We start from the raw sequence: 26429 nt of genomic DNA, 5'->3' as shown, positions 1-26429 counted from the left end.
TGTGATCATGACTCCATGTAGATCCATACTACTAGAAGATAGCCTGTTACTGCATTTGTGCCTTTGGCTATCATAAAAATACCCCTTGAAACATTTTGAAACATTATTCCGGTCATTGAAAGCCTCTCTATGGGCAAAAGAATATCTCGGTCCGTTATCTCCCTTCATGATGCTCGAATGTTTGTGTGGTCTTTTTGTCAATCTTCTGGTCTGCGAGCTGATGGAGTTCATGGTCAGCATTTCGAACATCGAAGATCATCGAGACCTCTTCAATGGTACGGTGCTTAGTTTCCGGGTACATAAAATACGCAAAGGCCAAGTAGAAGAATAGAATCACAATGTAGACTGCGTAACTAAATCAGATGTCAGCAGCTTGATTTCTTTCTCTTCACGGCTCTTGACTCACTATTTCCATGAGATGGCCTGTAAAGCAATTGGGTTCACAAATTGATTAAAGGCGTTGGCCATGGTTCCAACAGAAGTAAAGATAGCGAGCCCCTTAGTACGCAACTCGAAAGGTAGAATCTCAGCTGTATATGGGACTGGCAGAGGCGTCCAGGCGATGTCGTAGAAGCCGTAATACCTTGACGCATGGTCAACTTCAGCAAATACATGATAAGATATGAATATGGCTTACAGGAATAAGGAGGGAATTACGGCAATCCCCAGGCTGGCCTTTTTAGTATAGGAGAAGCCAGCTGAGAATCCCATTACCAAGCAGTAGCATATAAGCATACCAGTAATGGACACAAGAAACAGTGGACGACGACCAAAACGCTCTACGTTGAGTGCAGCACCGAATGCCAAGATGAGGTTCCAGATCGCTACCATCATATGTATTAGCCCTCGTTTGGACTCGTTTAATAATATCAAGGAGGCTTACCGAGACCGGATGTCAGGAGCATAATTTGCAACGGGGACGTAATACCAACAGAACGAAGTACTGGTGTAAGATAGCTGGGAACCATGGTCAATGGACTCATGTAAGTGACTGCAAGCACGTGGACTTACTAGGATATTATACCATTACCAACCCAATTCGACCCTATGCACAGGGATAGGATAACAACAAGACGTTTGCGGTTTCCAACCGTCCTGAAGAAGCTCAAATACGATGGCTGACTGCGGAAGCGCTCTTCTTCGATTGCGGCTTGAATTTCAGCTAGCTCCCATTGGACGAGAGGATCATCAGCTACGCCATTGGCATGATGCTTGCTCAGCACGTCGCATGCCTCAGCCAGCCTGTTTTTATAGACGAGCCACTGAGAAGGGTGTGCTGTCAGCCAAAGATGTGACACGCCAGAAAAGATCATAACTCACTCGGGGAGATTCAGGGCAGCTGATCAGGGTAGCGAGGACTAGAGAAGGTCCCAGAACTTGAATCATTGACGGCATCCTCCACGACCAGCCGCCAGGAATATATAGGCCGGCAACTGCAGAATATATAGTTCAGCTGAGGCTTTGAATAGATTAAGCAGATGAGGGTAGTAAAGCAGGACTCACAGCATAGTAGCGCCGAAAGAAGAGAACCAAAGTAGAAGAACGGGTAGTAGCAAGAAGCGAGCATCGGTCTCAATCGAGGATGGGCAACTTCTTGGATGAGCGCTGGGGCTGCGACCTTGGCAATTCCTCCACCGGCTCCCATGATGGTCCGCCCTTGCGATATTTCAGCATAAGGTAAGAGGGATGTAGGGAATATTAAGGCTCACCAGCAATCCACATCCCAGGGTTTACTGCAAGGGCATTTATGAAGCTGCCAACCAAGACAAGACAAGATCCCAAGGCCAGGGCAAGCCTCCGTCCGTAGTTCTGGGACACAAAGTCACCCAAATACGCAGTCAAGATCGATGGGAGATACAAGATTGCGGTGTATAGCCCCAGGACTGGGCCTCTGGGGTAATCGAGGAATTCCTGCCATGCGGTTATGGCTTGGAGGCTATTGAGAAGGCTTGCATCGTCTGGGTTTTGTGTTACAAGGTGGATCAAGAACGAAAGCCTGCGACAGTTGAGACTCACAACCCTGTCCAATCAAGGTCAGCTTGCATTTCCAGCAGGGGACAGAGGTTGGGGCGGCTCACAAGGTAGAATATAACAAGACACAGTCCCAAACTAATAAGGTAGCGTCAGCAGATGATGATCAAGACGGGCCGAAGACAAATACGTGCCATTCTGTAATGTTTCTCTTGAGACAAGGGTCTTTGTACCAAAGTCTATGGGTATTATCTAGGTAATGTTGTTAATTTTGCAGCATGACTGGGGCGTTGATCCTTACTCGGTATGTTGCCGAATGACGGAGCTTGCTCTGCCATTGTCAGGGCCAAAAAGAAAATCAGTGAGAAAACAATTAAAAGAAATTGTCTCTACAGATGCATGGGAAACTTGGAAGTTGAGAGGCCGGAAGAAGAAAGAAATATCAGATCGACTCCACAAGTGTCATGTTAAGGAACGCTCACTTATTACACTAGGCACTAAAACAGTAAGTATGGAGATGGAGAGGCCGAGAGGGAGACAAACCCCAAGGTGCTCGGGGAACATCCGAACTTGGGGGACGGGGTCACGTTGACCTACCTCGTGGCGATTTCCGGAAATTCCCCCGGTTTGGAGGCTAAAAGCCTGTGGGGAACCCCCTGGGGTAGTGACGGACATACTAAGTTAAGGTGGCTAAAGGGTTTTGTTATGGCTATTGAAAAGGTTATAATAAACGCTACCTCCGCCCTTGTTGACATCACCATCCCTGAGCGGAAGAACTCCCGAGCCCTTGAGACTGAATATTCACTATCACCATGGCCAATACAGGAATGGACCGGTCATTCTTGACCGCGTCCGTAGAAGACCTAGTCGATCACATGTCGCTGGCAGAAAAGGTGTCTCTGATCGCGGGTGAGGATTGGTGGAGGTGGGTGTGAATGTGCATAATAGTATCGTTTACTTGGCTAATGGCGTCACAGGTCTGTTGCCTTGCCTAGACTCAACATTCCTTCGTAAGCCATTTTATACTCGTGCTATATTATTGCCGGATTTACTGACGATAATCCCTGTCCAGTGTGAAAGTTACAGACGGACCCAATGGGGCACGAGGACAGTCATTTTTCAAGATGAGTAAGTAACCCTAGATGATTCAAATTGTCGTCTGTATAGATGTGCTGACTATTCAGCGCCGGCCGTCGTTCTTCCCAATGCCACCGCCATGGCTGCCACCTTTTCCTCAACTCTTCCGACTGAGGCAGCCCGGTTGCTCGCCGCCGAGACCAAGGCCCGCAGCTCTGTCTGCCTGTTGGCGCCTACTATCAATATTTGTCGAAGTCCCCTAGGAGGCAGATCATTTGAGTCTTTCAGCGAAGACCCTACCCTTAGCGGTATCATCGCCGCAGAGTACATCAAGGGTCTCCAGAGCCATGGGATCAGTGCTGCCATCAAACACTTCCTTGCCAACGACCAGGAACACGAACGAATGGGCCAAGATTCCATAATTGCCCCTAGAGCGCTCCGCGAAATCTATTTACGGCCTTTTCAGATTGCACAAGCTCGCGCCGCTCCTTGGTCCTACATGACTTCGTACAACAAGCTTAACGGCACACATTGCGCCGAGCATGACTGGCTCTTGAAAGACCTTCTCCGGGGAGAATGGGGTTTCGAGGGACTGGTCATGTCTGATTGGATGGGCACGTACTCTGTTGCCGAAGCTATCAACGCCGGACTCGACTTGGAGATGCCTGGCAAGCCGCGTTGGCGTCAGCTACAGCTAGTGCGTCACTCGATCAATGCCCACAAGATCCTGCCCGAAACACTCAATGAGCGAGTTGTAACCCTCTTGAGGTGGGTTCAGAAACTTTCTGCGTTGAACCCCGATATCGTCTATGGCCGTGACGATTCCATTGAATGGACGCGCAAGGAGAACCAGGAGGAGGATGCCGCTCTAGTACGGCGCATCGCCAGCGAAGGCATTGTGCTTCTCAAGAATGAGACCTCAACGCTCCCCATTGTGCGCGGAAAAGTAGCCGTAATTGGCCCCAACGCAAAGAATGGTGTCATTACTGGTGGTGGTAGCGCAAGGCTTCGACCAGCCTGGCGTGTCACACCATGGCAAGGCCTAGTAGACAATAAGCCTGATGACATCGAGTTATCGTATACGCTGGGCTGCAAGGGCTCGAAATTCTTGCCTGTTTTTGGCGAGGAGTTTACTAGCATGGACGGTGTCACCCCAGGCTTTAACATGCTGCACTACGCCATCGTCGATGGCAAACAGGCAAGCCAGCCTGCTGTCTCCGAAGTTTGGAACAACTCAGACATAATGCTGGCCGACTTCAAGCATCCAGATCTCGGCGACGACTACTTCACCGAAATTCAAGCTTTATTCATGGCACCAACCACTGGTGACTGGCAGTTCGAAGTGAGTGTTACTGGGCAGGCTTGGGTCTATCTGGACGATGAGCTTGTAGCCGATCTGTCTCAAGAACAGAAGAGAACATCTTCCTTCTTTGGAAATGGCGGCAATGGCACAATCATCACAGTGGCAGTTGTTAAAGACAAGGTAAGCTCATGGTGTAGGCTATGCTTGGAATCGCTGGCTAACTCAGTTCCAGGTTTACAAGTTCCGACTGCTGCACGATTCTAGGAAACCTCCCTTGGCGCCAGGACAGGACAGTCAACCGCTCCAACTCATCGGCATGAAGCTCGGCTCTTTCCCTGTCATTGATGAAGATAAGGCAATCAACGAGGCAGTCGAACTGGCCAAGGCTTCGGATGTCGCTGTCCTGGTTGTTGGATTGGATCAAGACTGGGAGTCGGAAAGTTACGACAGGCCCAACTTGTCTCTGCCTCTCCGCCTAAACGACCTCGTTCGTCGCGTGGCAGTCGAGGCCCCAGACACCAAGAAGGTTGTTATCCTGCAGACTGGTTCCGCTGTATCGATGCCTTGGCTAGAAAACGTCGATTCCGTCATATGGCCCTGGTATGGCGGAAACGAGGCTGGCAATGCTATCGCCGATGTTGTTTACGGCAAGGTAAACCCTTCTGGTAGATTGCCTATCACACTGCCTAAGCGAGAGCTTGACATTGCCGCCAACCTCAACTTCAAGTCAGCCAGAACCAAGACATATTATGAGGAAGGTATCTGGGTTGGCTACCGTCACTTCAATGCTCGTGGCATTGAGCCCATGTATCCTTTCGGTCATGGTCTATCATATACATCTTTCGAGTATTCTGACCTCATTGTTTCCCCTTCCACGTCGGCTTCTCCGGATGAGTGGAAGATCAGCGTTTCAGCAAAGGTGACCAACACTGGCTCCGTTCCGGGTGCCCACTCTGTTCACTTCTACACCACCCCTCCGCCTGCGACCTCAAATTCCCTGACTCACCCAGAAGTTACGCTGCAAGGTTTCAACAAGACCGCTGTGCTTTTACCTGGAGGATCCGAAACTGTGACTGTCGAGATGGACAAGTGTAAGTCAAATTCGTTAATGACCTTCCCATAGCACTAACTAATCCGATAGATGCCATCTCCCACTGGGATGAGCTGACTTCAGTATGGCGAGCTGAGCCGGGCGAATGGCACGTTCAGATTGGGACGAATGCACAAACTATGTGTGCAAAGGAAAGGTTTACAGTGCCCCGAAACTTTAAGTGGATAGGAATCTAGTAGAGTGTAAAAGAATTTAGCTTTATAAAACAAATTCTACAAGGATCTTACTTTAAGTAATATATACTGATTATAAAGAGTTTTAATATTATATTATTTCTACTTAGCAATATAATTATATATTACTAATAAATACTATATTATCTATTTTATAATTATTAATACAGGGAATACTTTATATATTTTAATTTTATTAGTTAATACTATCATTATGGATAAAAAGGTAATTTTAAGAATGTATATTATAAGCTTATTTAAGGACTATAAGTATATGGGGAGATATGCTGTTTGGTCTGAAATCTTAGATGCATTGGCAGATATTATACCAGCGGTACTAAGTAACAGAGCTTAACTATATATTCCGCAAGGCGTTTAGCCTAAACGAGCCTCAGAATAAGAGGAAGCCGATTACCTGACTAGAAGGAGTCTTAAATAGAACTAGCCTGAGGCAATAACCCCAAAATGAGGGGTAAAAGAATGCCAGATATCGTCAGACAGCTCAAAAAAAAAAAAAAAAAAAAAGGGCACAATCATGCAATAACCGGTTTAACAGCAGATGTGCACATAGTGTTTCCCAACGCTATGATTATAATGCTTATAAATCTCAACGCCACAAACATGCACTGGTGCGGGGTAGAAGTGAACGCCAGTATTGCTTCTGTCTTGGCGGCTTTTATTACCTAAAAGGGCGTTTGCTCTTTAACCTAGGCTATAAAACATCTCTAAATTATAAAACTTATAAAATATCTATTCATGATTTAAAACTGATTAAAAAACTCTTAATTGTATCTTGTCCTTATAAAATGTCTACTGCAGGGGTCGCTTTCCGCACTTTGCTCGGCATCGAGCCTTCTACTGCTTCTACCAGCGACAGCGTTCTGGTCATTATCGATGCCCAAAACGAGTATGCAATTGGAAAGCTCAAAATCGAAAATATCGAGGCCTCGCGTCCTGTTATCGCCTCTCTACTGAAGAAGTACCGTGCTGTCAACGCACCTGTCGTCCACGTTGTTCATATCACACCATCGGGGGCGCCTGTTTTCACCCCTAATACAGAGCTTGCCGAGGAGTTCGACGAGTTGAAACCTGCGGAGGGCGAGAAAGTGGTCGAGAAGTCGCACCCGGGCTCTTTTACCGGAACGGATTTGCAAGAAGTCTTGACTGCTACTGGTAGGAGCAAGATAGTGCTTGTCGGCTACATGGTAAACTCCCTGATGATGACATTATTTTGGCACAATGACTAATACGCTGGCCTAGGCCCACGTCTGCATTTCAACTACTGCTCGTCAAGGCGCTGAGCGAGGATGGGACATTCTGGTGGCCGAAGATGCGGTTGGCGATAGAAACATCCCCGGCGCCGACGCTCAAGAGTTGAAGAAGGTGGCTCTTCGCGAGATCGCCGACGCCTTTGGTACCATTGTTCAAAGCAAGGATATCAACTAGATGCTCTGCCGGATTCCAATATCCTTTAGGAAAAGCCCTAGACATTGTATAGTATAGGTTCTATATATAACTTACTTCCATCAGCATTTAAAAGCTCCCTATAACTTGCAAGTATTACATAATAAGGCAGTTAATACGTATAATGATGGTACATTTACCGGTACCAAACAGCTGTCACAGACAGGCTGATAATAGCACCTGCCGTCGAATGTTTCCCTCTAACCCAAGTAACCCACACGAACACTAAATTCAAGTCGACCTATATCCCTTCAATTATCGAGGAGCTCCGGCAAGTACCCAGCCCCACACCACCCCTGTCAACGGGGAGGTACATGAAGGGATGTGAGCAGTATGATGTAGCGATTTGCAACTCGAGAGATTGCTTGTACTTTTACCATAGCCTAAAATCGGTGAGGGGCTAGATACCTTTTATCTAACCAAATCGGGAGACAAAACGCGCCAAGAATCTGAAAGATGGAGCCCTAACCCTCGGGCGATATGTGGGTCGTTTCAGATATCGATGCAGGGCTGGCCGACAGGGAGGCTGTGGTATATGGAATAGGGTAGGTTATTAATGTTAAGAACTTCTACAATGGATTCGCATCAACGCTGTGTGGATTATGAATCAAGACAGCACGAGAAGAAGAATCTCGTACGATTATGAATCAGCAAAAGAACCAAGGTCTGAAGATTATTAATCCTCTCGTAGCTTGTTAATGGCTATATGAGGGCCATCACCAGCCAGCCTTCTGACAGCTCTCTCACTATAGGAGAAAAAGTCCAACAACAAAATCAATATGTCGCCCACCAACTTCAACACCACTGTCCACATCACCCACTTGACTACCGCAACATCAATCCTTGAGATCGATGGCGTCAACTTCATCACGGATCCTGTCTTCGCTGATGCTCCCGCTGAGTACGACATTACCGACATCATGCCTGAGGGCACTCAGAAGACAATCTTGAAGTACGATGAGGGCCCAGCTCTGAAGCTCAACCAGATCCCACCCGTCGATGTCGTTCTTCTGAGCCACGAAGACCACATCGACAACCTGGATGACGAGGGCCGCAAGCTTCTTGACGGTCGCCGGGTCATCACCACGCCAGACGGAGCCAGGAACCTGGCCCCCCGGCCTGGTGTTTTTGCCATCAAGCCGTGGGAAACCTTGACCATGAACCTGAACGGTGTCGAGTGGCAGATCACTGGAATTCCCTGCGTCCATCTTCCCGGTGGAGAAGTCACTGGATTTATCCTTCACAACAAAAACCTCGGAACCAGCCCCGAGGGCCTTCCTAATGCTGTCTACTTCACTGGAGACACTGTCCTCCTGCCCGAACACTATGAGATTGCCAAGCGATTCCATATTGTGGTTGCTCTGATGAACCTGGGTGACGCAAGGTTCCCGGTTGCAGGACGTGACGAGCCACTTCAAATCACCATGGGCGGTGAGGATGCTGCAAAGCTTTTCCGTGGCCTCAAGGCCGATACCCTGGTGCCCATTCACTACGAGTCGTGGCATCACTTCACCCAGCACGGGGAGCAACTCAAGAAGGCCTTCGAGAAGGAGGGCATCGCAAACAGAATCTGTTGGATGGTTCCCGGAGAGCGAAAGCAGGTCGTATGAGCCGACAGAACGACCTGACGACCATGTGCAACAAATTCAATAACTGAGGCGAGAATGTGACAATTGGTCTCATGGATATAGAGGGATTGTAACTAAAGAGAAGCATACCGGGACTATAGAAAAGGTTACTTAGAGTAAACTTGGGAAGAGGTCGTGGATGTATCTAAGAAAAACGTAGAATGCAAAAGCCGTTCCATTACACAAATTCAGTGCCCACTCAAGAAGTGCTAACTTTGACCTCACTGTCGTACCGGAGCAGAGAATCTATTGACTCAGAACCTTTGTTGTGATGACACCCGATCGTGATTAACATGCATGTAGACCCCGTGCCGTGAAATTAACTTTTCAGAATTGCAATACCAGAAATAATCTCTTGTTGATTACTCGAATAAGCCTTTAACAAATTCAGCTTTATGGGTGTAATCTGTAAATCAATGTGGTGCTCATATCGAAGTCAGTCTTACACCTATTTGGGCCTGGTACACGGAGGACCAATCACTTTACGCAGACCTCGTAGGGTTATACATTCGCTACTAGCACGCAGGGTATTACCGTGTAGACTCCCTACGATCTGTCGGGGGATGCACTAGGCTGAAAAGTCAAACCATTGGCTCTTTTCCCTTACAAATCGATTGTTGATTACTCAGAAGATAAAAGGCATAACGTTCCCATAACGTTCCCACGACGAAACAAATGGGTCTATCTGCTAATGAGTGACGATTCAAAACAGCAGAAAGAGCACAGATTATTAATCTCGTGGTCGTAGAAGTCAGATGCACCCCCGAGAGGCTAAGCAGAGGCCCACAACTGTGATCCACGCGGTCCGCCCTACCTTGAAGCGGTAGGGTTTGGGCTCGAGTCTCGAACATGTGTGCATTTGTCAGTCATCTCGTTTGGCCAACACTGACTAGGACATGAGGGGAACCATACGTCATACGCAGTTGACTTTTGATGCAAGACTACTCCTGACTATTATAGCATCGCTGTTAACTTCCATCAAATTGTGTAACTTTCCTCTCTCCCCATCCTATTATGCGCAACCCAGAACACCCCCAACAATTCGACACTGACATTATGGCCGCTGGACAACGCTCCAGTCAAGCTGGAAGACAGAGCCAACTTTCAACTATCTCACGGGGGCATTCAACAGCTCGAGACGATGCTCAGCTGGGGCATGAATTAATGAATACACGCATTCAAGACACTGGATCTCTGCCAGCCGAGGATCGGAAGACAGAAGAATCGAGATATGGATGGTAATGACCTCGAAACCCTCCAGATATGCTGGTTTCCGCTGCTGATGAACCTGTGAATAGGGTTATCGTAGTTTTGGTCTTCTTAATCAACGCCCACACCTGGGGGTTGATTGGGGTGAGTGCTGATGTCCAGGTCTTGTTTCATGAGTTGACGCTGAGATATGTAGTCTTATTCCATCTTCCTTGCGTATTACCTACACTCAGGGGTATTGAACGATCCAAACCCCTTGACTTTGGCATTCGCAGCAGGTTTGTCGTTTTCTACTGGTAAGGACTCGGAATTCTCAGCGATATATATTAGTGGAGGAAATCGCTCACTCTTGCTAGCTCTTCTTGCTGCTCCGCTTGTTACTCGTTTGAGCCCTTGGATTGGCACGAGACCTACTGTCATGATCGGAGTCTTTATTCAAGCGTGAGTCATGTGCGGCGGAAACATAATGACCCATGTTAATTTGTACACAAGGGGTGGGCTTATCGCAGCTTCTTTCAGCACCAAAATATGGCATCTGGTCCTAGCCCAGGGTCTACTGTTTGGAGCGGGCGTGGGCTTGATTGTCAACGTCACCGTCAGTATTGTTCCGCAATGGTTCGTTGCCCGACGTTCCTTTGCTGTAGCTTTGACTACGGCGGGCTCTGGCACTGGCGGTTTGATCTACTCTTTGAGCATACAGCGCATGATTGATTCTCTAGGAGTGTCGTGGGCATTTCGCATTCTTGCGTTCGTATCGTTCGTGGTCAATGGGTCAGCCACTCTGTTCCTCCGAGATCGCAACCACGCCCTCGGTTCAGTTCATAAGGGTTTCAATACAGGTCTTTTCAGAAGGACTGATTTTTGTCTCTTTCTTGCCTGGGGGTTTTTCTCTCAGTTTGGCTTCGGAATCACCATCTTCTCAATGTCCGACTTTGCACAAACCATGGGTTTTACCTCCCAGCAGGGCTCCTACGCAAGCGCCGCTTTCAACTGCATGTTCTTACAATCCCCCTCGAGAAACTCTTCTCAGCTGACTCTCTATAACAGTGTCCCAAGCTGTCGGGCGACCTCTCATCGGCTTGGCCAGCGACCGCTTTGGCAGACTCAATGTTGCTGGCATTAGCACTTTAGCTGCGAGTATTTCCACACTACTGATCTGGACTCTGGCCGGCAAATCATTTGCTGGTACAATAGTCTACACGCTCTTTGGCGCTTTCGCTAGCAACATGTGGACAACAGTCGCCCCAGTAGCGGCCGAGGTTGTGGGCCTCCAGACACTACCTTCTGGTGAGCATCACGGATCTGCCTTCTTACCCGGGACAAGGCTGACTTGCCTTATAAGCTTTATCAATTTTTTGGATAGTTCTCGTGTTACCGACAACATTCGCCGAACCGATTGCGGTATCCTTGAAAACAGAGGGCACCAATGCCTATCTTGAGGTTCAGCTATTTGTAGGATTCATGTACCTGGCCGCATTCATTTCAAGTATGAATGTCACTATACCCCAAAACGCTGCGTTGATACTAACAGAGAGTTAGTGTGGCTTCTGCGGGCTTATATATTCCAACAGACGACCCAGACTTCCAGCCATCGAGAAGACTCACGCTCGCTTAACCAAACTGGATATAAGGAAAGACTGGAAATTCTATATCATAGGTCATTTACCCTGGGAAAGATTTAAATGGCCTTTTCTTCTATTTGACCAAAAGGTTCAAGACCAGCTCAATCCCGCACTTCGCAGCAGAATGACCAGACCTCCATAATCATTGAATTAAAAATAGTTAATTATATTATTTCAAGTCCCAAGTTACACACGCCCAAGAAAAGCACAGTTACTTATATAGTATATATAGTATACATATCACAACCACCAGCAGATCGAACCACATTAGTCAAATGGTCTCAACCATCCCACTCCAGTAGCTCTTGGACTTGACGTGCACGCCTGTCGAGCCTAGTTGAAACCCTGAAAACGCGTTTATGGATGAAAACTGTATATAAATATAATTTACTGAGAATATATATCCTCTTTGTACGTTTAGGTTTCATATAGATTGAGTATTAATTCTATATTATTTTTTGATCTAATATAACTAGTGAAAATAGCATGATCCCAGTTGAAGCTTTGATAATAGGCTTCTCTGGAGTGTATTACTAGTAAATTTCCATAAGGCTGCGCTGGGCTCTCCGTCTATTTTGAATACCTCGCAAGCCGTTGTGAGCGGAAACACGATAGACAATGGTCCAAACAGCGCCAGACGATCCTGGAGCAGGAAATCTGTACCTTGAACAATCCTAACACAGAGCTCCCTATAGGTCTCCTGGAGATAATCTCCTAGTTCGCAGTCTACTGGAACTGGCCAGGCGCAAGACACATGGGGGAATCTGGTCCGGAGGTTTTGAACCTCAGTCAAGCAAACTACCTTGAACGTCCAAAGATGCATAACAACGTTGGCGACAGATACGCTCGGAAACCATATATTATAGCCTGCCCAGGCTGACGAGCTTTTTGAAGGAACCTTCCAGCAAAACACGCCATTAGATGGCTCTGCACCTAATGGGTCGCCCCAGTCTTGTAATTGATCATAGGTTCTTTTGAGTAGGTAGATGGCCTCTGTGGCAATTGATTCAGCTATACAGGCAGGGCTATGCTCAAGGGTATCGATTAATTCAAGAACTGTAGGTATGATGGAAGCCTCACTAAACAGAAGCTGCATTCGCGATTCTTTCTGGAACTCGAAAGGTTTTCTTTTCCAGTCCTCACCGGAAAGAAAGGAAGCTTTGCGAGATGAAAAGGCTTTCAGAATCTAACTAATGAGTCAAAAAGCCCAACGAACAACAAACAAAGAGGCAAAGAACTTACCACTAGGGGTCTGAACCCAGCGAAAAGTTTATGACGGATTCCGAAACTGAATGATTCGGCAGGCCAGAGCCTCATCCACTCACCAACACCATCTATATGGCGCCACCAGCCATTACTTGAAGTTGGTAATATCATCTAGAGAAAGTAAATCTCATCAGTCTAACGTCCTTTATGAGGTCATGACAATACTCACCTCCGTCAACGTGAGACACATGATGGCCACAGCGACTTCATCTTGTGACGATATGTCTGTATGTGACCCGTCTAGTTCTCCCTTCAACGAACGCATTGCTAGACCATATTTATACAGCAGTTCGGTACGTGTGGAGTGCGAACTCTGCCGCAAATCAGATATGGATGCTGCAAGGCAGCGTATTGCTGATGAAAGGGCGTGTCCTTGCCCACCACTACTTATTATGGGAAGGACTTCAACCCAATTGCCACAAATGCGAGATTCGGTTGGTTTATTTTGGTGAATGACATATAGTTCACCTTCTGGCATGAAACTTTGCATGATAAGCAGAACCTTGCCCTGTAAGGGGTTGTCCGGTATGCCGGGGATCATAAGAGGTAGTCTCGGTCGTAACAGTTGCTTGTCACTTATAGCATTGGAGGTAACCACTCTCTTCTCAGACTTTTTAGCAGGGGTTTTCGATTTCTTAGCTGTGGTTTCGGGAACAAACAACAAGTCTGTAGGGTAAGAGCATTCGCGCCCAGAATGAGTGCATTGCAAGCAAGCAGGCTTTGCCCCATTGCACTACGAGTGGGTCAGCTGACGACGACAACAAGTCATGACGTAGCGAAGGATATTACCCCTATTTTGCGCAACCTACACGTTTGACAGATTGTTCGGTTGCGTACTTTCATCGTTGCAGAAGGCGCTGGATGGATGCTTGACGGGGCGAGAATGTGATGCTCGGACAACATGCAGAGAACAAAGTTGGGTTGCTTACGAGACTATGGTTTTAAAGTTCGGGCTTGGCGGAATTACCCACCGATGGTAGTTAGTCTATTGAGTCTGAGTCTCCTTAGCGCGAGACGACCAATCATACACCGCAAATGTCAAATAGTAGTTTTGCCGGTGTAACGTTACATTCCATTCCGCGCGCGTACTTGAAGGGTTTCGATTAACTAAGCTGCGCCTCGGTAGACTTGCCGAGGCTTGGCGCATTTTGTTACTGCTTTGAGCTTTATCAGTGGGTTTTACGAGGCAAAGCGTTCCTTGGTAGATTACTGGTTTAGAACCTCCAAAATTTATTCTCTACCATGTTCTAATCTTCTGGTGCCGATAAGAAGACTTGCTACCTTCATGATCAGCTTAATAATCTTATTAATGTATCTGAAACCCAGTTCCCATCTGCACCTTTCTTCAGAAATCTTCCCCTATCGCAATTTGCTTTATGTGCCAAGTAGCATTTTACCTCATTACCTCCCCCAATATGTCGCCTAATCTGCATATCCCACGTATCGGCATAGCCATTGATATCCTTGAACTTAATGGCGTCAATATCATGACCGATTGCTTCTAATTTTCTGATACCTCGTTCCCTATACTATAATTCATGATGTTTGCCTTGTGGTGGATGATGATCCTTCCTTGTGCCTTGACCAGATCTCCGTCATCAATGCATGCTTCTCAGTCACAAAGATCAAGTCGATAATTAATAACCTCGGTCGTCGCCTGCTCGACGCGCGTCGTGGTTTCACAAATATTAATAGCGTTGAGAACCTTGCTGCTCGCACTGTAGTTCATGGACTTAACTTTGGGAGAGGATAGATGTTGTTTTTGCCGGAAAGAAGTTGCAGATTTTGAGTACCCCTACACTGCATATGGGTGAGCAACAATGCACCGGCTTCATTGCCACCAGGGAGGAGATTGAACAAGCTCGTGGTGGACTACCAAATGCGATCTGGTTCTCTAGCGATACTAGTTACATCAAAGAATTGAAGCAGATATCCTATCAATATGGACCGGAAGTCGGGCAATTCGGTCTTATAATGGCGTTGAGGAGCTGGAGGCCGTAATACTAGGTCATCACCTAACCCTTTTGTCTTCCCTAATTCTCGGAGTTTCGGTCATAGCACAAAAACAGCCGGAAGTCGCAAGATCTTTTCCATGAACCAGACCACAATAGTAATCCTCATAACCAATTGCCCATTTTCAATGGTTGACGTAGATCCTCGTGCTCACATGATCCATCGGCCTTGAAATTCTCGACCGTGGATCGCTGTCTAAACTTCCGCATCGGTCTATACTTTTTCCGATATCGCAGCCAGTTGAGTCACTAGCTTACCACCACTGTATTTTAAATTACCATCTCTGTCACATGCTGTTGTAGGGTCTCCTGTGTTTAATGATCTGATAGCTCTGATTGCCAAAATGTCGACCACGAGTACCGTCTTGGTTGTTGAGCAGTCGACTCCAGCACGAAGCGAACGATTCGAGATTGACAGACACCGAGCCAGTGTTCTGGACACTGAATCAGACCGTGCACAAGTTCCCGTGTACTCGAGGTTCACCAATGCAGAAAAACGAGGCATCACGGCCCTATTGGCCTTTTGCGGCGTGCTCGCCACAATGTCCACGACTAGTATTTTCGCCGCTATCCCGGAAATTGTCCAAGAATACAAAACCACGGCGACGATTGTTAACATGAGCGGCGCCATATACTTGGTTTTCATGGGCCTATCTTCTTGCATTTGGGGACCAGCGGCTGATATCTTTGGACGTCGCAAGGTGCGCCTTATATTTACGCCGTCCAACGTTGAATACAAGCTAAATATCAAAGTCTTACCTTTGTAGCACCATCTTGTTCTTCGCCTTCTCTCTTGGCACAGCTCTGTCGCCAACGTTGGCGTCGTTCTTCGTCTGTCGTGCATTCACAGCAGCCCAAGGAACAGCTTTCTTAATTTTAGGGTCCAGTTGCATCTCAGATATCTACCATCCAGTATGGCAACCAGAATGCCGATTGAGTAATGAAGACTGGAGCATACCAAATGCTAACTTTTCGTAGACTGAGCGCGCAACGTCTTTAGGTTGGTTCCTTGCCGGAACAATGTTTGGTCCAGCGTTCGGGCCAGTCATCGGAGGTATTGTCGTTACCTATAAATCCTGGAGAATCATCTTCTGGATGCAAACCTCAATGACCGGTGTAGCCGTGCTCTTAACATATTTCCTCCTACAAGAAACTTCTCATAATATACGCGCTAGCAATTTAAAGGGACAAGGATTTACAAATGGGGCCAAAAGAATCTGGCGATGGGCGAACCCAGTCACGGTGTTCAAACTTTACGCGTGCCGTAATCTGTTATTCGTAGTAAGTGTCACTAGTGAATATTGTGGTTATTATGTTGACACCATCAGACACTTGCTTCCTCTGCGCTTGTATGGAATATGTATTCTCTCTTAACACCCGTGCGTTACGTGCTCAATCCCCGCTTACACCTCACTACGCCTTTACAGTCTGGAATGCTCTATATCTCACCTGGAGTTGGCTATGTTATCGGAGTCCAGATTGGTGGCCGATGGTCAGACTATACTGTCAAGCAATGGATCAAAAAGCGTGGGTATAGACTGCCAGAAGACCGACTCCGCAGCTGCTTGCTATTCCTGGGTCTTCTTCTGCCTGCTTCCATGATCATTTATGGTTGGATGATTGACAAGCATCTTGGTGGTATACCTGTTCCTGTCATATGTATGTTTTTCCAAGGTATTGCACAGCTGGCCGCATTCCCTAGCCTTAACGCATACATCCTGGATGTGATGCAGCATCGAAGTGGCGAGGCCTCAGGTGTGTCTTTCTCCCTTTCGGCGGTACATCTCTCTAACAGCTCCATTGTAGCCAGCCACTATATGATGCGTTACTCCCTTGCTGGAGTTGCTACAGCATTGTGTATGCCAATGTTCAATCATATTGGTGTCGGATGGATGTCTACAGTATCTGCTAGTCTGTTACTCGTTTCTACCACGCTGGTCTACTGGACCATTAGATCAGGGAAGAGCTGGCGTGATGCTGAGGCAATGCCTGTTGAAGAATAGCAGGAACGTGTTATTGGCAAACTGGAAACACAGGCTAAAGACCTTGTCCTGTCCTCGTTGGCGCTAAAAGTCTTAAATAAAGGCTGGGCTAAAAGCGTTAACTCATGTCTATTAACATACCTGCCTTGAAAGAATTCCGAGAGAAATAAGGGCTTGGATAACAAAGTATAAAGATGGAATCCTCAAGGATAGGGCAATACATGCATAGGATACGACTACGAAACCTTTTCATCAGATACATTCATGCATGGAGATTTGTATTTCTCGCGTATAAGTCGATTCATATGATATCTTTCATGCCTATATTCAATACATAATGCTCTATCTTTACATAAAAGTTGATGTATTTATGCGTTCTGGCTTGCCCTCCACATACGGCTGACAGAATCAACCAGTGTGCCGTTACCTCGGACGGCGTTTGTCAAATCATTTATCTCTTCTTCAAGAAGGCCTCCAGGTAAGAACATCAGTGTCATTTCAGAAAATTCATCCACAAGGTTGGCAGGAAGAGGCGAATGCTCGAAGAAACCCTGGAGCCCTTCCTTTTCGACCAATTCTACTCTTACCTTCTTTCCAGTGACTTTCTCAAATGCTTCCCACACATCACGAACAGAGAAGTTTCGGGGACCATGCAGGTAGACGGGGCAGGTCTTCTAGACGAGCCATTTAGAGGCCGAATTTGTTTTGCAGAGGCCTCCAGTTTGGCCAATCCGATACAAGCAAGGCCGATGCTCAGGGACGCTCACCTACCCTAGGGCGAAAGCTAGGTTATACGGTAATGACAGCGCCGCAGCCAGAAAAGTCAAGAGTCGATCCATCGCTCACATCTCCTTGCACTAATTGGAAATTCGGGTGATTCTTAAAGTTGGCAGGCACTTTACCGACATTACGATAGACGCCGAAAACGCTCGATGCCGATGCATCATCGAGTAATGTCTGAATTACGCACTGGGATGTCTGAGCAGAAGCCGGTACAAGGACGACCTTCATATCGAGAAATAATGAGTAGGGATGCGTGGAGTTAGTTTAAGAATGGAAGTTATGGACTCTTTTCTGGTTAGTCTTGGGACTTGTTTACGAGGATAAATAACAAGGCACAGGTTAAATAGGTATGTGGGACAGACGCTGACGATACTGCGACTGCATATCCATCCATCATATACTCGACACGGCTATCCCACTTTCAATCTTGAATAAGCATCTTATAAAGCTGTGAGCTTGGAATACAGTTCCTAAGTTCTCTCTGTTTGAGTCTGTTGTTGTTGGGGTTTAAGCGCGCGGATCATTTTTGTGTGCAGCCCCACTTAGTTAATGCTGTTCTTGTGCGGGGAAATTAGTTTTGCGTGTGATCGGATAGCGGTAGTCTAAAGGTCTTGGCGGATTATGTCTCCTAATCGGGTTAAATACGATAGAACTTACAGAGTATACGGTGGGCTTACCTTTCGGCCTTCACGGCTGACCGAGATCCGAAACCATAATCCCGGCACAAGTTTGTGCTATGGAAGATGGGAGAAAATAGTTAACCACTCCGAAAAATACACTGCCGCAATCACCCAATAAGCCCATCTTTTCGAACTTAAGAATAATGTATAATTAACATATCTGTCTAATAATAAAATTTATATAAGGGCTAGAGTTAATAAATAGGAGGCCTAGAGGGAGGTTTATGGGCATATATTTCTCTTTGGTACACTGGTGGCCACGGCTGGAGATCACCTACCCCATGCATATTTGTCACTCAACCCAGAGATAATAAACTTATTATCTAATCACTTATCGTATATAAGAAGTTTTCTAACTTTCTATATCACACACCCTTCGAACTTACAAGATCGTTTAGCGTTAGTTATGACTTCTGCAGTAGGTATATGATCTGGAAAACTATGATTTAAGATACCGACGTGTAAAGCCTTCCGCATCCACAAAGTCAAGCAGCCGACTTCTCTCGGGCGATCTCCCGGATAAGCTCCTGGACCTCAGCATCGCTCATTTCCTTAACACCCAGGAGATCGTTGTCGGTCTTCTTGAGCTCCTGAATGTAGCCCGGAGTAGAGATCGAGAAACGTATAATGTCTCCAATGACCTGCATATCAACCTGACCAGCTTGCAGCTGAACCATTGCATTTTCGAATGCTTCCTTTGTGTCTAAATCTTTTGTCTTCCACACTTGATCGCCCAAAGCCCGCTTCGCAAGTTCAGCAAGGTCCTTTTGTGTCTTTTGCGTATTGCAAATATAACAGACACGGTTCTTGGTCTCTTCGGCCTTTATAAGAGCGTTTGCAACAGCAGTACCAACGGATTCAAGGGTGGTCAGGGGAACGACAGTGAGACACGGTTTCAAGTAGTCGATGCACTTATTCTGAAGGTCGATGCCGATGAACGACATGCGGAGGCCCCAGTCAAGAAACGCGTGGTTGGAAATGGCTGTCCACGTAATCCTTTTGTCATCTGCAAGCTTTTGGATATGCCCCAGGGCCTTGGCCTTGCCTTGAAAAGGCGGTAGGCCTCGCGCTTTAGCATTCATTGGATCGGCGCTGAATTCGGCCGGAATCATCCGGTAAACACCGGCTGCTACAGCCGCATCCATCAGGCGGATAGCGAAGCTGGGATCAGGCACAGAAGTAGCATCAACCAATGCATCCTGGCCCTTCAGGACAGCTGTCAGGTCCGAAACTGATTCGAAATCAACCACCTTGACTCCAGTCCCCGTGGGCACATCCTTGGTAGTCTTTCGAGTGAGAACGGTCACGGTAAAACGACCGCTCTTGTTCAAAGCTCGCAGGATGTGAGATCCGAGACTACCAGATGCCTGCCGTAAATTAGCTTCTACTATAAGATAGACTGGAGAATGGCGCTACTTACTCCCGCGAGGGCTACGTTCTTGATCTCGTGCGCCATTGTAGTTTAATGAATTTGACAGAGTTGTTAATGCAGGAATGATTGTCCTTTGCGATTTGTATCACTGATTATAATATGTCAAGGTCGATATCTTTCCTCTTATATAGAGCTATATTGCACCTCTGGAGCCGCATCTGGTTCTAGCTTGGATATCATTAAGACAGACCGGTCAGGTACTGTGTGGTAAGCATTACTCAGCTTTGTTTAAAAGCCTATTTTATGGGGCTAGATTATGTTATGTGCACTTAGTTTTGTTTTCTAGTTCAAATCTGCAAGCCTGTATTGTAGACATTCATGGCAAGCCGGAGTCCCAGCACTGCACTTAACGTTAGTGTATAGGCAAGATCCGTGCGTCGGGCTTGTGACAAATTCCACCGAACTTGATTGATCAGCGTGTATTACAGCAAGTGTGGGACAGAACAATTGCATGTCCGAAATGAAGGCTAAAACCTATGTTACATAGCTTGTCGCTCGTTAAAGGCATCGCGTCGAGCGTCCCTTACTGTGTTTCTTCGTGACAACCCATTTCCAAGATACCGGAATCCATTGATTAGTTCAGATAGACTGACTTCTGGTTTTCGATCCTCTAAAACCCTCAACAGTGTGGACAAGATGAATATGATTGCCCACATGGAGGGCCATTGCAGGCCTCCAGTTAGCCCATTCTTGCACAAAGAAATGCGATTCCCGCTCCAACTGTCCGTGGCATGAAAACCTGAATGTGCTTAAGATCATCCACAGCAGATAAGGACGAAGCTACTGCCTTGATATTCTTAATCTGAAATTTTTCAATAATGCGTACAAGGTACTCGGCAGATGCGTCTAAACGTATCCATCTTAGAATCGATTCCGAGATGAAGGGAGAGATACGTAGCTCTAGGTCCAACAACGTGTATGACCACAAAGGCACCATTTTACACCGAACGCTACTGCCTAGAAAAGGAACCAGAGAGGAGTCTATGGTCTGGCAACTGAGGTGGTCAACCACAGACAACCATGGACTTCTCCTTCGAAAAAGATCCTTGACAAGGCCTTTCGCTTGCTCGTGATTCCACCTTTTATTGAGAAGCTCTATGAGCGCATCCCGCTGTATATTTTTCTACTAGCTGTGCCCTCTCGATCCATCTGCTCAAATTGCTGTGTAAAGATGTATCCCATGCTCACAGGGCTGGACAACGAGGCTGTCTTCCAGCGCCCCTTGAGCCATCCAAGTTACCCTTTGTAATTGACACACTCCTCGCTTCCCTCCGCGCGGACCGTGACCAGCGCACACCAGACCACGTCGCCAATCGCTTCGCAGCCCTGGGCGTTTACACTTTCCGTATGTCTACCTTAGGCACCACCAACCTCGTCACCGCCGAGCCTCGCAACATCCAAGCGATCCTGGCAACTCAGTTCAACGACTTTGGCATGGGCGCCACGCGAAGTACAAACCTGAAGACTGTGCTGGGTAGAAGCATCTTCGCGGCCGATGGTGCGTCCTGGCGCGCGGCACGAGACATGATGAGGCCGTTATTCAGTCGTGACAACGTATCCCGGCTTGACGTCTTGGAAGAGCACGTTCAGACTCTTTTTCGCTGCATCGAGAAGGAGAAGAGTCCAACCATTGCGGGCGGCACCTGATCTGCGCCCGTCAGCCTGGCCGCGTTACTCCTGTCTCTCACATTGGACTCTGCGACGGAACTATTCCTCGGTCAGAGCACATCCACCCTCCAAGCGTCTCTTGATGGAGACGATTCCCACCTTGGAATGGAGTTCCATCACGCCTTCGAGCGCATGGTGGCTGTCCTCGAAACGCGCGTCCGCCTACGCAGCTTCTACTGGCTCTATGGCACGCGCGAGCTTCGTTTATGCGTGGAGACTCTGCATGGTTTTGTTGACATTGCTATTACCGCCTCAGATATGGCCAAAAAGGAGGGCTCTTCCCAGGCACTATATGACTTTCTTAATGTCCTCCGCGAGCGGTGTAGCGGTGGCGATGAAGAGGTCAGGGAACAAATCCTTGGGCTTCTCGCCGCGGGACGAGATACCACGGCCTCATTGATGAGTTGGACATGGTACTGCCTTCTCCATAACCCTCGTGTGTTCGTAAAACTTCGCTCCGAGATCCTTTCTACCTTTGGCTGCAGCCCTGATGGCCCTTCGGTTACGATGACGTTTGCTTCGTTGAAAGAATGCACATACCTTCAGCACGTGCTCTCCGAGACCCTGCGACTACCGTTGTACCCTTCAACTCCCGCCGCGCGCTCCGCGACACGACCCTCCCAATGGGCGGCGGGCCGGACGGAAAGAGCCCCATCTTTAACCCTAAAGGAACAGAGGTCAACTTCAGCACGCACGTGCTCTACAGGCGGTAAGGACCTCTGGGGCGAGGAGGACGCGGACGACTTCGTTCCTGAGCGTTGGGAGAAGCAGAGGGGAGCCGCGAGCGCCGCATGGCATTTCGTACCGTTCAATGGAGGTCCGAGGATCTGCATCGGCCAGAAGCTCGCGTTGACGGAGGCCGGGTATGTTCTTGTCCGAATGCTGCAACGGTATGATGCCGTGAAGAGACTAGATGTTGACCTGACCCGTGATTGGCATAACTTCACCGTAGTGTGTAGTCCAGGAAGTCCAGTTAATAGGAATCAGGCCGTTCTGTGCCAGTTGAAGCTGGCTTAATAGAATAAATTAAAGTGAAGAAAATAAGAAAGAGATAAGCCCTATATATCTGAGGCTGTTATCTATCTAATTGTAATCAATTTGGCTACCGGCGCCGTCGGGCGATTTAACCCTAGTTTTTGTACTATAAGAGCTATTCCTGTTCCTACTACAGTGGGAAAGTCCTTGTCTATCTCTGTCCTCTTCTCCCCTTAACTACACGATGGATAGCTTGTGCCACATACTAAACATTGCCAACAGTAAGACCACACACTAAAGTACACCTACAAGGTAGTATTTAGATATAATAGTCCTATTTTGGCACCCTGACCTTAGCACTTACCGACATGTTGACTTAGATAGGGTTAACATCAACCCAAAAGCGAGTGTCATCAGTCTTGTAAGTAGACTTCGAATCGATTTGCGCCTGGATCCACTCAACAGACTCACGGTAGAATCGAATATCCTCCGTATTGGGGTTCGATAAGCCAGTAGCGCCGTTACGGTGACCGGCAAACCACTTATCGTAACCGTAGTATTCCTGGCAATCCCAGCGGGAGGCAACATCAGCGTAGATATCAGAGCTGTGAGTGAATTGAGCCGCCGGTTAGCCAGTAAACGTGACGCATGCCTATTCCAATATCACTTACTTGAGCTTAGCACCGTTCTCCCACTGGCTTTCGGACTGTCCTACAAATCCAGCTCGCTTTGCGCAGACACGAAGCATTCCCCAGTTAACCTTGAACAACCCAAAGTTGGCCGCATCGAGGGTCTTGCCGTCGCCTATGGAAATTTGAATTTCAGTACGTCAGTCGGTAGATACAACTTTGCAGCTGGGTTTACTCACCATACTTGTAGTCGGTTGACATGTGTTCATCCTCGAGCATGGCAATAGCCAAGTCAAGAGTGTTGCCTCCAGCGTTCAAGATAGCCTTCTTGCGGGCACCAAGGCCAGAAACAGTGTAACTGCCACGGTCACCGGTAGCTGCGAGTGAAGCAGAGACGAGGGAAATAACAGTAAGGAGGCTGCTGAGCTGCATCTTCGTAAAGACTTTGGTATCAAGGAGATGGTTTAGTTGAAATGTGTTGTATAGTTGATTAATCGGGGTGTTTGTTGTAGACTAATTGATAGTTAGATACTTAGATTCATGTCTTTTATATTATTCCTGGTTGTTGTATAACAGAAAGTTAGACTTCCAGTAATGGAAATACCTGCCCCGGACTCAAAATGGAACCACAGTCACAAATAAGTGGAGCAGGACTCGTTACGCGTCTTATGACATAGGAATGCCACCTGAAACTCGTAATTTAGACAAGACTTAAAGGAGGATCATCAGATCTTACAATGATTTGCAAGGGACCGCCCGGTCGGGCCGAACGAATAGAGTTTGAGGTAAATTGCTCCACCAACCAACGAAAAGCCGGGCAATAAAAGCGCCGCCAAATTTATTACAAATTAAAAGTAAAGCATCACTATAGTTAGCAAATCTCTCCTTCCTGCGGTCAATCGAGATGAGCGGAGAATTCTGCTATGCCTTTCTAGGAACGGGACTTAACTGTCCAAATATTAGCCTCTTTGGGAACGGAACTGAATTGTCTGTTAAAGGTGCCTGAGGCATCTACCTTGTCCATCAGCCGGATCTGTCGGGTTCAGCCTCTTCCTATTTATAGTTAACCTATATATATTTATCTTAATATTATCTAAGTCTTAATTAATATTAAGAAAATGTTCTTATAACTTTAGTTATTAAATTAAGAAAATAAATTCTATATAAAAGATATATTTAACAAGCTTTAACAAAAGCTTAATTAACTTATTAATTTCTAACATCTTTTAATCTAGATTATCTTAGTGGGCTTTAATGGCAATAGTGCGTCTGCAATCATTATAGAAGTCTAGTGTTTACATATATTAAGCTCTATTTACTTAATGTCTTAGAGATATATAAATTATCGATATTGAAAATACCAGACCTAGGTAGTATAAAGCTTAACAGTCCTACCAGACTGCTCTGCTTCAGTCAGCAGCCTTCTGTTATCCTTCTTAAGCAGGAACTTCATCAATAGTGATGCAAAAATACTGAGTGCGGAGAAAGCCATCATAAGCAGCATAGCCATGACGTAGCGTGGCCCTTGTGATGCAGGGAAGAAGTAAGGGCTCCAAATGTTGCCTAGTTGCGAGAGCAAGTTCACGATAGCAGTCGAGCATGCTCTTTTTTCAGGCGTTTGGTTCAACGAAGAGGCTGCCCACGAATAAACTGCGGCGTTGGCAGCAAAGGCACCAGCGCAGTAGAAGAATGATGCAGCATATCTAGCGGAATTGTTGAGGGTTGCCACTGAAAGGATGAAACCTATGATGGCGAAGACCATGGGAACGCTGATATGGTATCCGCGCTCGTTGAAACGGTCACTTGAATAAGCCACCAAGAAGGAAACAGCGGCACCGAACAGATATGGAGGAGCTGTAAGGACTAGTGTGATGGTACGGTTCCCGAGATTCATGGAACGAACGATACTAATGGAGATAAAAGGTTAGAGACCGGACCATACTGTTTTTGATAGTGGAAAAAAAGTGTTGGTACTGACGTGGGGAAGAAGTTGTTGAACCCATATGCGGTGTGATTGGCGCACAAGATGACAACCTGAGAAGGATTGGTCAACCGGTTCTTTCTATTCAAGGCGGGGCTTGGAAACCTACAAAAATCCAAGTCCGAACATCTTTAACAGCAAGACGAAGACCGTGCCAGACAGACCGGTCAGTTTCGGGCAGAGACACGCGATCCAGCCCAATCCTTTGGATAGCTACCTGGCGCTCTTGTTCTGTCAAGAGCCATTTTTGACTCCCAGTTGTGGACTCAGGAAAGTCCGGAAGCAGGATGAAGGCTAAAATGGCGGCAACAACGCTACCGGCACCCTCCAGGATAAAGAGCCACTGCCAGCCATGAAGGCCGGCGGTATTTGATAGACCCGCGAATATGCCTGCTGCAACAAGGCCGGAGAAGGCCGTAGCTATGACAAGACCTGAATAGAGGACGGCAGTGCGAAGGGCGAGCTCCTTGCGAGTGTACCAGGAAGAAAGCATGAAGAAAGCCTGTCACCGCATCCGAATGTCAGTGCTTAACTTTAGAGCTTGATGCTGGGACCCAAATCGGATAATGACTTACACCTGGAAAGAATGGTGCTTCGACAATACCAAGAACAAATCGTACGGCGATTAGACCGGAAAAGCTGGTCACCCCAGCAGTGGCAGCGGAGACACAAGACCATACGATGACACAGCAAGGCAGATATATACTAGGGCGAACTCTTGTAAGGATCATGTTGGAAGGAAGCTGCGCGAGCATGTAGCCAACGTTGAGGATAGATACTGCGATATTGAATTCATTGTTGACGAGACCGAGGTCTGCTTCGAAGTCGTCAAGTCGTGCCTGCCTATGCGCGGAACAAGATTAGTCCTTGTCCAGTTGAGGAACCAGGAAAGGGGGCGCAGGGGAGATGGACACTGACGCGATATTGTTCCTGTCGAGATAGTTGAACATATAAAGAATCCAAACTATGGGCATAAGTGTCATATCAAGCTTGCGAACAAGCTTTTTCTCGCTCTGCTTCCATTCAGGAGTTTCATGATCGGCAACGCCTGTCTCTGACGGAGCACCCTTAAGATGGTACTCCTCATCCTGCATCTTGTCATGAACAGAAAGATGATTGTCTTGGGGAACAGAAGAGGTAGTCTTCGTCAGCGACATGTTAATAACGACGATGGATTGAATTGTCTGTGATGGAACAAAGTGGATGATTTTGATGAACTTGCTGAAGAGATTATCGCACTGATGTAGGTAAGATGATCTCTTGGATTCAGGGATGCTTGGTTCATATACCTATGAACGTTACAGGCGATTCTCACCTCCGCTCTTTCCCAATCCCGCATCGGCATGGGCACAAGCGTGCGGGGCCCCAGATTATTCGATCTGGGGCAGTCTAATGCAGGATTAGAAAGAGTGCGGGGATTGGTAGTCTGACAATGAGCGATGGACGCCGGTCGGACTGCAGAA

General features: G+C 47.1%; 11 protein-coding genes across 11 annotated transcripts; 6 read left to right on the top strand and 5 right to left on the bottom strand.

Annotated features, from left to right (window-relative positions):
• Window positions 1-154: 154 nt before the first annotated feature.
• Window positions 155-2646, bottom strand: FOBCDRAFT_240521 (and other transporter-domain-containing protein; the record flags this gene model as incomplete). The annotated part of the gene is made up of 12 exons (XM_054704828.2): window positions 155-353; window positions 407-583; window positions 638-824; window positions 884-957; window positions 1012-1262; window positions 1321-1433; window positions 1504-1656; window positions 1710-1958; window positions 2017-2020; window positions 2079-2109; window positions 2166-2223; window positions 2454-2646. The coding sequence occupies 12 exons, from the start codon at window positions 2644-2646 to the stop codon at window positions 155-157; spliced, it is 1689 nt and encodes a 562-aa protein (XP_054560803.2).
• A 95-nt stretch (window positions 2647-2741) lies between these two features.
• FOBCDRAFT_224773 (beta-glucosidase-like protein) lies at window positions 2742-5669 on the top strand. Its single transcript, XM_054704827.2, has 6 exons — window positions 2742-2896; window positions 2949-2981; window positions 3044-3099; window positions 3156-4531; window positions 4584-5442; window positions 5493-5669. The coding sequence occupies exons 1-6, from the start codon at window positions 2784-2786 to the stop codon at window positions 5636-5638; spliced, it is 2583 nt and encodes an 860-aa protein (XP_054560802.1). The 5' UTR covers window positions 2742-2783; the 3' UTR covers window positions 5639-5669.
• Window positions 5670-6359: 690 nt separating this feature from the next.
• On the top strand, window positions 6360-7167 carry FOBCDRAFT_224772 (Isochorismatase-like protein). The gene is made up of 2 exons (XM_054704826.2): window positions 6360-6840; window positions 6896-7167. The coding sequence occupies exons 1-2, from the start codon at window positions 6442-6444 to the stop codon at window positions 7079-7081; spliced, it is 585 nt and encodes a 194-aa protein (XP_054560801.1). The 5' UTR covers window positions 6360-6441; the 3' UTR covers window positions 7082-7167.
• Window positions 7168-7672: 505 nt separating this feature from the next.
• Window positions 7673-8904, top strand: FOBCDRAFT_224770 (beta-lactamase superfamily domain-containing protein). Its single transcript, XM_059609664.1, has one exon. The coding sequence runs from the start codon at window positions 7879-7881 to the stop codon at window positions 8707-8709; it is 831 nt and encodes a 276-aa protein (XP_059467278.1). The 5' UTR covers window positions 7673-7878; the 3' UTR covers window positions 8710-8904.
• Window positions 8905-9759: 855 nt separating this feature from the next.
• Window positions 9760-11692, top strand: FOBCDRAFT_250910 (major facilitator superfamily transporter). Its single transcript, XM_059610926.1, has 8 exons — window positions 9760-9965; window positions 10026-10080; window positions 10133-10232; window positions 10293-10377; window positions 10429-10928; window positions 10984-11223; window positions 11279-11422; window positions 11476-11692. The coding sequence occupies exons 1-8, from the start codon at window positions 9784-9786 to the stop codon at window positions 11616-11618; spliced, it is 1449 nt and encodes a 482-aa protein (XP_059467277.1). The 5' UTR covers window positions 9760-9783; the 3' UTR covers window positions 11619-11692.
• A 299-nt stretch (window positions 11693-11991) lies between these two features.
• FOBCDRAFT_224766 (uncharacterized protein) lies at window positions 11992-13715 on the bottom strand. The gene is made up of 4 exons (XM_059609663.1): window positions 13614-13715; window positions 12994-13557; window positions 12801-12935; window positions 11992-12744 (listed from the first exon to the last, which is right to left on the bottom strand). The coding sequence occupies exons 1-4, from the start codon at window positions 13665-13667 to the stop codon at window positions 12031-12033; spliced, it is 1467 nt and encodes a 488-aa protein (XP_059467276.1). The 5' UTR covers window positions 13668-13715; the 3' UTR covers window positions 11992-12030.
• Window positions 13716-15118: 1403 nt separating this feature from the next.
• FOBCDRAFT_224763 (major facilitator superfamily domain-containing protein) lies at window positions 15119-17161 on the top strand. Its single transcript, XM_059609662.1, has 5 exons — window positions 15119-15537; window positions 15590-15748; window positions 15815-16117; window positions 16165-16591; window positions 16643-17161. The coding sequence occupies exons 1-5, from the start codon at window positions 15181-15183 to the stop codon at window positions 16837-16839; spliced, it is 1443 nt and encodes a 480-aa protein (XP_059467275.1). The 5' UTR covers window positions 15119-15180; the 3' UTR covers window positions 16840-17161.
• Window positions 17162-18445: 1284 nt separating this feature from the next.
• Window positions 18446-19798, bottom strand: FOBCDRAFT_320115 (uncharacterized protein). Its single transcript, XM_054704823.2, has 2 exons — window positions 19702-19798; window positions 18446-19648 (listed from the first exon to the last, which is right to left on the bottom strand). Exons 1-2 carry the CDS (start codon window positions 19735-19737, stop codon window positions 18767-18769), a joined length of 918 nt encoding a protein of 305 aa, XP_054560798.1. The 5' UTR covers window positions 19738-19798; the 3' UTR covers window positions 18446-18766.
• Window positions 19799-21147: 1349 nt separating this feature from the next.
• Window positions 21148-22398, top strand: FOBCDRAFT_240513 (cytochrome P450; the record flags this gene model as incomplete). The annotated part of the gene is made up of 2 exons (XM_059610304.1): window positions 21148-21248; window positions 21375-22398. 2 exons carry the CDS (start codon window positions 21148-21150, stop codon window positions 22396-22398), a joined length of 1125 nt encoding a protein of 374 aa, XP_059465027.1.
• A 24-nt stretch (window positions 22399-22422) lies between these two features.
• Window positions 22423-23605, bottom strand: FOBCDRAFT_224761 (uncharacterized protein). The gene is made up of 3 exons (XM_031185402.3): window positions 23225-23605; window positions 23028-23160; window positions 22423-22961 (listed from the first exon to the last, which is right to left on the bottom strand). Exons 1-3 carry the CDS (start codon window positions 23415-23417, stop codon window positions 22733-22735), a joined length of 555 nt encoding a protein of 184 aa, XP_031041044.2. The 5' UTR covers window positions 23418-23605; the 3' UTR covers window positions 22423-22732.
• Window positions 23606-24351: 746 nt separating this feature from the next.
• On the bottom strand, window positions 24352-26060 carry FOBCDRAFT_134705 (major facilitator superfamily domain-containing protein; the record flags this gene model as incomplete). Its single annotated transcript, XM_031185401.3, has 5 exons — window positions 24352-24892; window positions 24964-25019; window positions 25076-25468; window positions 25542-25809; window positions 25885-26060. 5 exons carry the CDS (start codon window positions 26058-26060, stop codon window positions 24352-24354), a joined length of 1434 nt encoding a protein of 477 aa, XP_031041043.3.
• Window positions 26061-26429: the final 369 nt, after the last annotated feature.

This window comes from Fusarium oxysporum, chromosome V, assembly GCF_013085055.1.
Source record: "Fusarium oxysporum Fo47 chromosome V, complete sequence".
NCBI classification, from domain to species: domain Eukaryota; kingdom Fungi; phylum Ascomycota; class Sordariomycetes; order Hypocreales; family Nectriaceae; genus Fusarium; species Fusarium oxysporum.
The sequence above is the reverse complement of the archived record's forward strand: the minus strand, read 5'-3'. Positions and strand labels throughout refer to the sequence as shown.